The 13,049-nt window shown below is 46.5% G+C and overlaps 1 protein-coding gene across 1 annotated transcript in view; it reads right to left on the bottom strand.

Moving 5' to 3' along the window:
• Window positions 1–1,442, bottom strand: part of LOC135389324 (cation-independent mannose-6-phosphate receptor-like) — a 121,580-nt gene extending 120,138 nt beyond the window's left edge. The window contains exon 1 of the mRNA XM_064619387.1: window positions 1,185–1,442. Coding sequence (XP_064475457.1) covers window positions 1,185–1,315 — 131 coding nt within the window. The 5' untranslated portion in view covers window positions 1,316–1,442. The remainder of the gene's footprint in view (window positions 1–1,184) is intronic.
• Window positions 1,443–13,049: the final 11,607 nt, after the last annotated feature.

The raw sequence follows: 13,049 nt of genomic DNA, 5'->3' as shown, positions 1-13,049 counted from the left end.
AACAGTGTGGTTACACCACAGTAGGTTTCCAAACTTTGTTGTCTTTAAGTACAAAAAGTTTAGAAACAGAGTTTCATCACGCATCTCTTCGATACAGTTTAGTGTTCCCGAAATTTGTGGGCAAAGGTTTCCCTTTGCGCTGAAGGGCGTCCATTCCTACGACAATTGCTTAAATGTCAAGACAGACACTCGTCAAAATGTCTGCCAATACTACTGTATCAAAACTTAACTGGGTCTTGAACTTTTTGAGTCTCCATAGTGTGAAACCTATATTACACAGAGCCATTACATGACTGAAATTCACGAGGCCTGCAAGTGATGCAATTTGGGGTCAGGTGAGGAACCACACGACAAAATCGCGGGCAATCGCAATGACAGACAAAATCGCGGGACTCTCAAGTCATGCACACAGATGTTACGTAACCTTTTGCGCGCATTTCCAAATTCAACAGCAATGGTACCGCGTACAGGTATGTCACCAGCATCTTAATCGCAGTTGGTGTATTTCGAGCCTCGATGACATAATGCAGCTTTAATACGAAGTTTTCACGGCGTTTTTGAGGCCCTATTCAGTTCAGTAGAACGTGCCACGCGCCTAATGATTTCGTTTGACGTTTGCCGTTACGTAGCTTTCTTCCACCAAAGCATAAGCATAGCTGAACAGACTCGAAACGTGCAATGTTCGACTTCCCTTCAGATACAGCGTCTCGTTGAAAAGAAACATTTTGGATGCGTTCACTCATACGACACTGTTTTAGCCAGTTATGTCTTGAATGACCGATACAGTAATTTTAAGGAAGTGGAAAATAATAAATGGCAACAAATTAATAGAGGTTAGAGCATAATAACAGACGCACTGTCGGGGAAACATGCGTTCAGTCGCTCGATGCGTCTCAAGGCTGTTGACAAATCATCTCAAAGCCTTCAGTGAGTGTCACTCGTTGAAATTCACAAACGATGGAAGGATGCCGACTCTCACGAAGTAATTAGTCAGTAATTTCCGTCAGTCCGCTACAAATCACGGCATGTTGCTCACTGAAACGGAAGAATAAACCGCCACCGCAATCGCAAGCAACGATTCCCGCGGAAGAGTTGTTTGTCCGAAACACTGAGGAAAGACCCTCCGTCAGCGTGTGCAAGTGTTACGTAAGAAAGATTACGAACACTCTGCAATTATGTCTTACCTAGATATCTGTGGTCCGTTGAGGTTTCCGATCTTCTCATTGCAAATGTTGTGACCTAGAGCAACAGGCGCGAACACTGTTGTGATTGCTGCTAGCAGGATTGACTTGCAGGCACCAAGAGTCCGTTTCATTTTCGCTGAGCAGAAAGAAAGCGCATTAGAAGAACAACAGCGAACAGTACGAACGCGAATGACTCAACAACGTAACGTCGTATCGTACGTTCGTCAGCATGGGACGGACGCAGTCATTTTCATCGTATTTGAGAGGAGAATAAAAATCTAAGTTCCGCCGGAAGTGCTGCTAGATGGCAGCACTAAACAACCAACAAAGCCGCAATCTCCATCTACAATCCATAAGCATGAACCACTGATCACAGTACATAATATCGCACTAATACAGTCGTGTAAAATTCTTAAAAGTTTTATGGCCCAATAAATTTTTGAAGACTGGTTATTTAATGGCGCCCAGTATTGTACCCCCTCCACCCCGACCCATCACACATCGAAGCTGAAAAGCAGACGACGCTGACGTGTGGCGCGAAATTTGACATGCACGACAAAGCAAAGTCGTGGCCTTCATTTCATTCGTGTTAACGTAGAACCATAGCACATGTGGACCGCTCGATTTCGCGAATACGTTTGGTGTGCGTCGTAAGATTTCGCTGACAGTGCATTATGACGATGCATACTGTACAAATCAGGGTGTCGAACCGAACCCGAACCGAAAACCGTACCCGAACCGTTATTTTTGCCGGAACCGAACCCGAACCGAAATTTTCATGACACTATTGAACCCGAACCGGAGCAGAACCGTAAAAAATAATAGCGGTAACCGGTTCGCAACAAAACGGTTCGGACATAAAAGAAGTCAGCATAAGAGTTCCTCTCTATCCCCGAACGAAGACACCTTGGTATCATCATCACGCGCCTATATTGATTTCGTTGCTCAGTTCACTGGTTCACTCAACCGTGGCTGAGCCATTCGACTGCAGTCGACTCAACCGTGGTTGAGAAAGCTAGTGTAACTAGGGTATAAGTATACTTTCAGCGTCTTTTTAACATGTTGAAGCGCAGTTGTCCTTGTGAGTGCCGCGGCTAGCGCCCAACGCACGCGGTGTGGCGTCTACTCTTCAGAGACCATGTGCCACGCGGACGAATGAAACACGAATGGAGTAGGCCAGTTATATAGCTCTACAGGACGAATATGTGATCAAATAAGCGCCCAAGATTTTACCTTTACACGTGAGCAGCACAAATTAAACAAGTCAGAAACATGAGAAGTGGAGAAGGAGCGTACGCAGAACGGTGCCTGTTTGATTGGTCGTGTTTTGAAAAGTAAATGCGGTTCTGCTTATTGGTAGCGCAGTTTTGTCGTCGTGACACATTGCCGTTGTGTTGTGGATTAACAAGTACACTGCTGTGAGCTCGGACAGAGTAAGGCTTGCAGGCTTATTTTCGACATGCTTCAGTACGGTTTCAGATCGATTCACGCTGCGAAGGCAGTTTGCCGGCAAGTACTGTCGTCTATGTTACGCTGTCCATCTTATTAGGCTTCCTTTAAGTGTATCTTGCTGGCACTGTGCGTGTGAAAAAAGATATTTTGGGAACAGAAAGTAGCAGGACTACACCGTTTCAACAGCGTGAACTCTAGTTGCAATAAGTGTCCATCCATTTCTCATTTCTCTCACTAAAGGGCTACCTCACCGCTAGAGACGTCAATGCAGACAACAGCAGTAAGCTATTAGCCACGCATTTCCTGATAAAAGCAGTTTTATGGAACATATATAACGGAAGCGTTGAACGGTTCGGGGATATATCGCGTTCGCGAACCGGTTCGGGGCTGCGAACCGGTTCGATTTCTGGCCTGGCCGAACCGGAACTGAACCGGAACGAAATCAAAACAACGCGAACCCGAACCCAAACCGAACCCGTATTTTTTGCGGTTCGACACCCTGGTACAAATGTAATGAGATTCAGAGCAAGGGAACAACAACAACTTTACTTCGAGACCGCGAGACTGTGTTAAGAAACCTCGTCATTTAAGAAATAATGTATTTTTGTAACAACGACTGTTATTCCCCCCAGTCACACTCTACAGAATTGCCACATATAGCAAATGCACGTTTCTGTCTTGATAACTGTTGATGATAGCGAGTGAGGCTTGTGCTAAGGTGAGCTAGTTCGCCGTTCTCATGCATTCGTGCTTCTAACCTCCTACACTGTTGACGTCTGTGTCGATCGCCGCCAAACGCTAGCGGCGTATCTGAAAATTGCGCTCCTGCCACTCGAAGCACTTGATATAACGCTATCACCTCATCAAGAAAAAGAATAAGAAAAAAAGAACAATACAAAACTGAAAGTATGCAGGCCATCTGGTGGACAAACTCCATAATGTGAAAAGCCTGAATCTGGGCACAACCACTACGAGAGCCGTGTGTTCGTCCTGTATTTCTAGTTGTATTATCCAGACACCTACGCACACCCAATTTTTTTTTACCCCTATACAGGGGGGGCTCATATTTCTTCTTCGGACACATGTAGGCGAAAAATGGGGGAGGGGCAGTAATTATTGAAGTTATGGTATTGTAGTATAACGGCTCAACGTGTCATACGTTAGGCTGTTATCACAGAACTACAATAATAACCACCCCCACCCCCCATTTTTTTGTAGCACCCTCCCGTACTTGGGATTCTGGATAAACCACTGGTACCCATGCTCAGGCTTTTCAGATTATGAAAACAATCTGGTTCATCTTTTAATTAACAATTAGGGACGTGCCAACCGAATCTGTGAATCCTGGAATCCTCGGTAGAGATTCAAGATTCGGGAATCCGAATATCCGACTGCACAGAACGGCGAATCGAATCTTTCGAATCCACCAACAACGTTTGCTTGTTTCGTTTTTAAATTGGCGCCTCCGGAGACTGCGAAAGCCTCATTGACCGATGGGTGTTTTCTTGTTTGTTTGTTTACATTGCTCTAGACTGAAAGAGTTCATGCAGGAAGTGTTACATTAAAAGTTTAAACGTAACATGGTTTTGCTTTTGATTGTTGCTTAGTTTTATGGAAATAATTCAGACTCGCTAATTTATGTATTTCTTGTAGTCGACCACGTAAACAACCACGTTAAACAAATTAGATTTAACAAGAACTATATGGGTCTATTTTCTCCCGAAACTGAACTATTGTTTAGTTTGTTTTTCATTAAACAAACGTATCATATTCTGCTTCGAAACACTTTCCAATAGAAGTTTTTTTTCCTGGCTTCTCAGACGCTTTTTAAAGAAAGAAAGATTCGAGATTCGTAAGATTCGTGGATTCGCAGAACCTTCCTTGTATTCGGATTCGGAAAATTATGAATTGAAACATAATTTAAAATAACTGGTGACATTAAGAAAATTATAAGTTGCGCTTCATTGCATTCACAGAAAAGGAGAGCAAGATCATAAAGTATGTGAAAGAACTGAAACTAATGAAAGAGCTGAGCAACATGTGATAGCTGGCGATGCAAATCGCTACATTTAGTATCATCTTAATAACAATGCGAAGATTGGGAAGACACTGTCGTCCCCTACACACTTTGCAGCATTCTACAATAATTGAGAACCTGCTGTCGATCAACACGAGAGATGTAATTTATCGTGTTTCTCGTTGTTTAGGCACAGTTGTCTCGCGACGTATAAAGCCTCGAATCATTAGAATTATTAGAATCTTTGTTTAGGTGGTGGTAGTGGTACGGCTTGGGACAGAAGTGTACGGAACACGGCACTTGAGTACTCTTTCTTCATCGGAGTGGCCCTCAGCTATAGCTATCAGGAAGAAATCAAATAAGAAATGGGTGACCGGCTATTCTATCCGTCTCTCAGTATGTGCGTCCACTCCTGTTTGCTGCTAGGATGTCGCTCCAATGGAGAAATGTGGTATACCGGTGTTCCGTAACCTTTTGTCCAAAACTGTACCGTGCCGGCCATTTCCGAGCGATCTGGGTACATATGTTGCTCAGAGGATATCGTGCGTCCTGGGCCGACTTCACAGGGAACTGTGCCGACATTTGTCTCAAAGCTCCACCGGTCTGAGGAGAACCCAGGCCAGCGACAGAATGGCAGGCTAGCTGGTGGATCAATGGATTTTTGGATAAATGGATTTTTGAGCCTTCGTGTTTGTGTTTGTTTACGTGTTCTTGCCCATCGCTCAGGCTTGCCTATCATGGAACCCAGGCCAGACAGCACAGACAGACAGACAGACAGCACAGCTCGTGTCCGGTTTCGAACCCGTGGCACGTACCCAGTCTCGGCCTTAAAAGTCTCGGCACGGTTGATTAGTTCGTTTGTGTCATCACCATAAAGTAGTCGCGCGATAAGAAGGAACTGAAACACACAACGTCGGTGTCATCCAAATGAAAGAACCTCTTGTCAACTTCTTCATGAAGGCGGTCCGGTACGTGTTTGCTTCATGACTAGAGATGTACAACTTCTGGAATTTTTGGGTGACTAAAAAGAATACGCTTTCTTCACTTTTTTTTTCAGGAAAATTGCAAATTGCTTTGCGCTATCGAGCAACTTTATTCTTGTGAGATGGATTGCTCGACGATAATGGAATGTCTCTGAACACCGTATGCGCGCTTCCGGTCAAGAGATCCATAGAATCCGGAGATCCAACCGGTCACGTGACAGGCGAGTCAAAAGATCCGAAGCGTCAAGACTTCGAACCTGGTCAAGAGATACATCGAGTCAGGAGATTCAACCGGTCACGTGACAGGTGAGACAAGAGATCCCTATCTATCTATCCCTTCCGTCCCTTACCATGTTCATTGCAGAACGATTCCGCTGTACGTACTATTAAGTTAGGAAATAATATGCCTGGTAACAGTGAATACTTTTCGGTGTTCTCTCTCTTCTTACCACACACGCATACGCGCACAAAAAAGTACAAGAGAAAACCCTGAAGTTGTGCTGTCCCTTACCTTGTGTTCCCTTCCTTCCCTTGTGTTGTCCATCGCCGTAACACGCGATGCCAGAACGGATGCTTGTTACCAGTGATGGCCACTAACTACTTCTACAGTAGTATAACTATAACTACTAACTACTTTGCAATGAAGTAGTTTAACTAGTAGTTCAACTACTTTTCAGTGGAGATAGTTAAAACTACTTCTTTAACTAATGTAGTTTAACTACATCTATAACTACTTAACGTTGTCCATCAACACCAATCCCATTCTATAGCGTTCGTAGACACCTAAATATGAATCACAAGCAGTGATAAAAGTTAAGATTTAGTACACATGGACGGCACAATTGCTCTGTACTTCCGTTCTCATCAAACAAGTAGCTCGCGGTAAAAATCGGAAGCACAATAGTGCCGTAAAGCTTGCGACAAAATCGGAAGTAGTTGGCGCCTGCAGTAACTTAACTACTGTAGTTAACTACTCGAAATAGTAGTTTATCTAGTAGTTGCAGACTACATTTCTCCAAGTAGTTGATAACTAATTTTTAACTACAATCAAGTAGTTTAACTACATCTAGTTAACTACTGGCCGTCACTGCTTGTTACCAAGCATATTGTGCGCAAGAACCGTAGGAACTCTGTTCGAACCGTCTCTGTTCGAAATATCGGCGGCTCTCGCCCTGAGACAATTCCCTTCTGTTCTTCCATCATCATCTGTTCTTCCTCAGGAAAGAAGTGAAATTGCTTTTCTTTGTGAGCTGTTTGGTCCTACTGGTCTCGGACTTATTGCGAGCCTCTAGAGCTATTTTTTTGGCACTTTTCGAAACGCCGTGCACATGTTTATTGTGGGAAATTTTTTAGCTTTAAAACGCCATGTTCACTCTTCGTTGTGGGAAATACGAGCAACAAACAATGATATAAATCATTACCTTACACCGTGAAACAATTGCGTATAAATATGAGCGACGCCACAAGGCTGTTTTGGTCTGTAACTTGGCACAAGCTTGGCACAGTCCAGGCTGGCCAATGCTTGGCGAGTCATTGGCCAGGGTACATATCCCTATCACGAAACAATCTTGTTGACCGATGATGTACCAACCAAGGCCAGGTAGGCGCTATTACCAAGCTTGGCCCAACCATTGTTTGTTGCTTGAGCCATCGTTGCCGCATCGTTGCCGCAAGGCTACCCTGACTGAAGAAATGCTTACCCGAGACAGGACGAAGAGGAAACACAAAAGAGAACAAATTCTCGAGAATCGGTTGATCGAGAGCTTGCTGTCTTTTGTGTTGCCCCTTCCTCTGCCTCGGGGATCTTTTCCTATCATGAATAACCAGTTACCCTGCGTTATGTTTTCTTCAAGACTACCCTGTTTATCACACCTGAACAGAATATTTGTATCGTTAAACTTTGACCCACATCCTATGCCATCAAGTGATCCCCCATCGTGCTATATCTGTTTGAAGTACTGGACGAATGTTCTTTTAGCCGCGCATTAATCTGACTTCAGGCCTGTCCTTTATATATTTTATCGCACTTTAGTGGTACACTTTACAATACGTCGGTACGACATTCTACAAGCTTGTTCCTATGATTAATTTAGCAACCCCTTGGTCTGTCCCCACTGACCCTGTTCATTAGGGAATCCTACCGAAGATCTCTTCTGCGCGTACCACTTCTATACTCCTTAATGTTTGGAAAACATGCGAGGCTTTATGTACATACCTAACTCCTACTCTTTGATACTTTCCGTACTCTTACCAGCGGCATGGCCGAGTGGGCTAAGGCGTCCGCTCGTTGGTGGTAACCAAGGTCGTGCTGAAGACTGGGAGGCGGTGGGTTCGAATCCTACCGCCGGCTGTGCTGTCTGAGGTTTTCCCTGGGTTTTCCGAAGACTTTCCAGACGAATGTCGGCACAGTTCCCCTGAAGTCGGCCCAGGACGCATACTAACCCCCCTGTCCCCCACTCCTTCCTGCTATCCTCTCTCCGTCTGTCCACATCTGTACGTCGCTCATAGCCACAGTTGCTTCGCGGCGGTAACACCCAATCAAAAAAAAAAATTTCCGTACTCTTATCTTTCTGTTTGGGATTCTTCACCCCATGATGAAGAAAGTGTGAGCTATGGGCGAAGACACAACAAACAGACACGGCACAGCCGTTATTTGCCTGTTTTAACATAGGCTGATAAATCACAGCTCTGGGAAAGTCAGTTTGTTGATGCCTACTCGTATAGCTTTCCATCATTTTGTGATCACGCATCGTATTTATGGCGCAAGTAATTTAGCCATAAGTTGTGCAGATCTTGTCACGTTGACCCATGGTGTGCCCCAGGACAGCGTTCTGGGCCCCACCTTGTTCAACGTATTTATGGCTGGTCTTCGGGGTTGCGGCCTCCAACTCGCCCTGAACGCGATTCAGAAGTATGCCTGTCACTGGCAGGCTTAGACATCTCGACGGAAAAGACTGTGCTACTCCATTTCCGAGACTGAACATGCGGCCCTTTCGGTTGCTGGCACACCATTGAAGTATGTGTCCCACTCACACACAGAACACTATCTCCTGCGGAAGTCCGAAATAGTCCTGAAATGGATGTCAGGTAGACATCTATGGGAGCTACATGGTTGGACGTCCCTAGCCGTACATCCGCCGGATGTACCGTAACGGCCGTCTGAAGAATTATCCGAATAGGGTCCCTGACAGGATGTTACATGAAGCATTATCGCAGGAGAGAGAGAGAGAGAAACATGGCAAGGTGTGTCGCGGCGTGAGTTCGACATTCAATGAACCAACTGAATGCCTCGAACCAAAAGCAATAAGAAACACAGACGTTATCATCATAGTGAGTTAATGCGCCAAGCAATTCTTCAGTCCAGTGGTATCGGTACACACAATCGCAATAAACTTAAACACCTCTCCCTTTAGGTTGACTCGCAGGCAAACAGGACTCTGGAATTTGTGGAAGCTCGCGAGACAAGCAATATATATTATCTGTTTTCGCTTTGAAAAGGTATGTCACTGCCTTTCTAAGTGATCTTCGTGGTTCTAAGAGCCTATATATGTACGTCTTCATTTTTGCTTTTTAAAACTGCGTGCTCATTGTCCGTAACAGAAATACGAGAAACAAACACAGAGGAGCAACAGAGAAAGAAAGATGCAATGGCCGAAATTGAAACAAAATGGCAGAAAAAACGCCAACAGGCCTAGTAAGAATCTGTCTACTTACGAGCACCTCAATAAAGCAGTATCAATAATAATAATAAGAAAATACAGCACCCGGAGCACATACGCAAGCAAGTCCGTGCAACTTTCTGAGAGGACAAACGACGGATATTTGTGGGAAGTCCAAACCGTGGCCACTCGGAGATATGGGGCTCGTCCGTCAGAAAAATGTCTGTCTCCCAGGGAGATCCGAATTTTCGGGAAAAGACATTCCCAGGACCATCACGGAAGTTTTGTTCCGTTCGGGCATAGGTTCCTCGGTTTTACTGTGGATGCCAGGCTGTCTTGGCTGTCTTGCTGACGTGCTAGCTAGAAGTCAAGATCCAAGATTTGATTGCGGTGATCCGTGGCTTGGCAGGCATGAGATAGGGCAGCGATATAAAATCTCTCTTGGCTATCCACCGTACTTTGGTGTGGGGTCGCTTGCGTGTATACTTTGCCTCTCCTGAATAGCCTCCCGCCATCTTCCGATGATAAGTTGCACTGCCTCCTGGCGCCAAGCCTGCGTGTGCACCTCGGAGTTCCACGGGCAGCAGATACCCGAGTATAGTAATTGCTGAAGCGAAGGAGGAGGTCCCACTGGATGTTCTTCGCTACAGTGAGACGTGCCCACTTTCCCTGGCCTTTTAGCCCATCATCGGCAGCATCCGCTGGTCTTGAAGATTTGAGACGCAAGCGGTGCAAGATATCCGCCCGCCGATTGCTCAGTCGAAGCCTGACATTCCGCGTTTCGTGTAGCTCTCAGTACCTTCCTGTCCTTGGTCTCTCCCAAGTCCGTTCATCTGCCTATCCACTATTGGTCTGCATGGAAGATAAGGGATATATTGCCCCGTGCGTCGAATGAGCAGCTAATCCTGGGCATGATGAATAAGTGCTATATGGCGTCAATATCGGTTTTCATTGACGGGTCATCTAGTTGGGATAGTTCGTCCTCTGCCTGTGTCACCCGTTCTGAATCAGCCTGCTGTAATTACCAGTATGTTGCACAGGGTGTGTGCTAGACTCTACGTCATTCTCTCTGCCACGAAAAAATATCAGTCAGCCCTGAGCTGTCTTTGGTCGTCTTCACAGACTCAAGACCCGCGCTGCAGTGTGTGGCCAACCTGGGGTTACGCGGTTCTTTCAGTCCCGACGTCTCCCTGCACCACACCCTGCAAAAGTTTATAAGAAGGCGGAAACTGTCGCGTTGCAGAGGATCCCAGGACATGTCGGCATTAGCGGTAATGAGGAAGCAGACAGAGTTGCTTTGAGCGCCCAGCAGTAAGCAGCTTTCTCCGACTTCCTTTCGACCCTCACTGGCTCCGAGATGCAGGTCCAATGGAAACACGACGTCGCTCACTTTATTCTCTCTGGTGTAGACCCTACACTTTCCCGCAAGCTTCCTCCACCGCATGAGCATGGACGGATCTAGGATTTTCCAGAGGGGGGTCCGCTGTGGACAAGTGCCCCGTGCATGCTGGGATTGGTTCATTGAACCCTATGTTCAAATCTGGAATTGAAGGTGTCCAGACCCCAGGAACCCCCCTAGATCCGCGCCTGCGCATGAGGCTATACGTTGCCTTTACTCCTGCCTTGAAACACCGTCTCGGCTGCACCTCGTCATCTATCCCACCTGTCCCACCTGTTGAATGCATGGCGATCTCCACCATATCATTCTGACTTGTGGGCAGCTTCACCACAAGCGCGATGTATTCGTGGAAACTGGCACTGCTATGTATCATTGGCAGACTTCGGCGAAATCACGCATGATCGCGATAACCCAAAATAACCGCCATGACGATCACCAAAGCGATGAGTGCTGCTTTGATTGCAATCGTCATTGAAGTGCCCTTGCGATGATCACGGCGCGTTGAAATAACATCAGGAAAACCTGTCCCAAGCAGCACAATGTACTGAAAGTCGAGTGCAATAGGGGTGGACGGTGTGTGTCTTATAGATGTTCCTTAGTTTCACGAGTCTGTTCAAGGCCTTCCACCTACCCGTCCACCCCTATTGCACCCGGCTTTCAGTACATTTTGCTGCTTGGGGTGGTGAGCGCGATCGTAAATGGGGGAGGGGGAAATCCAATGTATAAACTGACGTTTTTTCCGCCACTGCAAGATATGCATCCCAAAAAGCTACATTGAAGTCTGCTCTAGCCCGCTTGGACAATAGAACCTTCGATATAGTCAAGGTGCTCGGTGAATGGGAACCCAAGAAGAGAGACGCGGCGTTACCAGCGCTTGTCAGCTTCATAGTAAGCGGTGATATGGAATCTGTATTTTAGGACCGCATTCTAGGCATGTGTCGTCGAGTTCCCCGTTCCTGTTAGTTTTTTGCAATTCAGTTCACTTCCAGGGGATATAGCTACGCATGTGCACGTACAGCTCGGTGACTGGTAGGCGTGATGTCTTTCTATTTTTACCTTTACGTCTTTTCAATTTTCTTACTCCTTTCATTCATTTAATTTCCTTTGTGTGAGTAGCCGAATTCGTCAGGTGACGAATTCAATATCTTCCGCTTTTTTCTTTTTTTTTTTCTATAATCAAACTTACTGATTTTCGCTGTTTAGTGGCCGGAGCTCCGGGTGTCTCATACTCCCGATTTTAGTGCTCCAAAAGAGGGGCGCCTACTTAATGCAACCATTGCTGATATACAGGGTGTACCAGAAAACGTGTAATTGAATGATAATAACAAAAAATAAAAATAGAAAAACACGCCACCTAGAATTACGATGCCAACGGCATTTGTTCTTGGAGATCAAGATCCACCGTTGGATTGCAGTGATCCGTCGCTTGACAGGCATGAGATGGGGCAGTGACACGAGCTCTCTGTTGGCCGTCCACAGGGCTTTGGCTCGAGGGTCCCTCGCGTATAGTTTGCCGGTGCTTAATGGCCTGCCGACATCTTCAGATCATAAGCTGCAGTGCATCCTGGCGCGAAGCCTCCGTGTGTGCCTCGGCGTCCCCCGAGCAGCAGAGACCCGAGCAGTTATTGCTGAAGCGAGGGACACCCCGCTGGAGGTTCTTCGCTACGGTGAGACCTGCCGACTTTTCCTCCGCCTTTTATCCCATCATCGGCGGCACCCGCTCGTATCGAAGATCTTGAGGCGCAAGCACTGCAAGGTCCGCTCAGTGATGACTCAGCTGAAGCCTAGCGTCCCACATTTCGTAGTGAAAACAGTGGCTCCCAGTGCCCCTCCATGGTCTCTGTCAAGCCCAGTCACCCGCCTAACTGTTCCTGGCCTGCATGGAAGGAAAAGGGATACAGCCCCGTGTGTCGCCAAGCAGCTTACCCTGGGCATGATGAACGACAACTATACATGGCGTCAACGTCAGTTTTCACTGACGGGTCATCTACTCGGGGTGGATCGTCCTCGGCATTTGTCATTCCATCTCAGTCAGTCTCCTGTGGTCACCGTCTTTCTCACAGAACATCGTCTACGTGTGCCGAGCTTTACGCCATCCTATTTGCTATGCAAAAGATATCAGCCAGTCCAGCTCAGTCCTGGGTCGTCTTTACAGACTCAAGACCAGCGCTCCAGTGTGTGGCCAACTTGGGGATACGTGGACTCCTCGGTCCTGTTGTCTTTGACATCCTGCAAGCTTACAAGAAGGCGACCATTGCAGGGCACACTGTAGTATTGCAGTGGATCCCCGGACATGTCGGTATCAACGGCAACGAAGAAGCAGACAGAGTCGCATTGAACGCCCATCAGCACGCA

The sequence above is a fragment of the Ornithodoros turicata genome, chromosome 3, assembly GCF_037126465.1.
Source record: "Ornithodoros turicata isolate Travis chromosome 3, ASM3712646v1, whole genome shotgun sequence".
NCBI lineage: Eukaryota > Metazoa > Arthropoda > Arachnida > Ixodida > Argasidae > Ornithodoros > Ornithodoros turicata.
The sequence above is the reverse complement of the archived record's forward strand: the minus strand, read 5'-3'. Positions and strand labels throughout refer to the sequence as shown.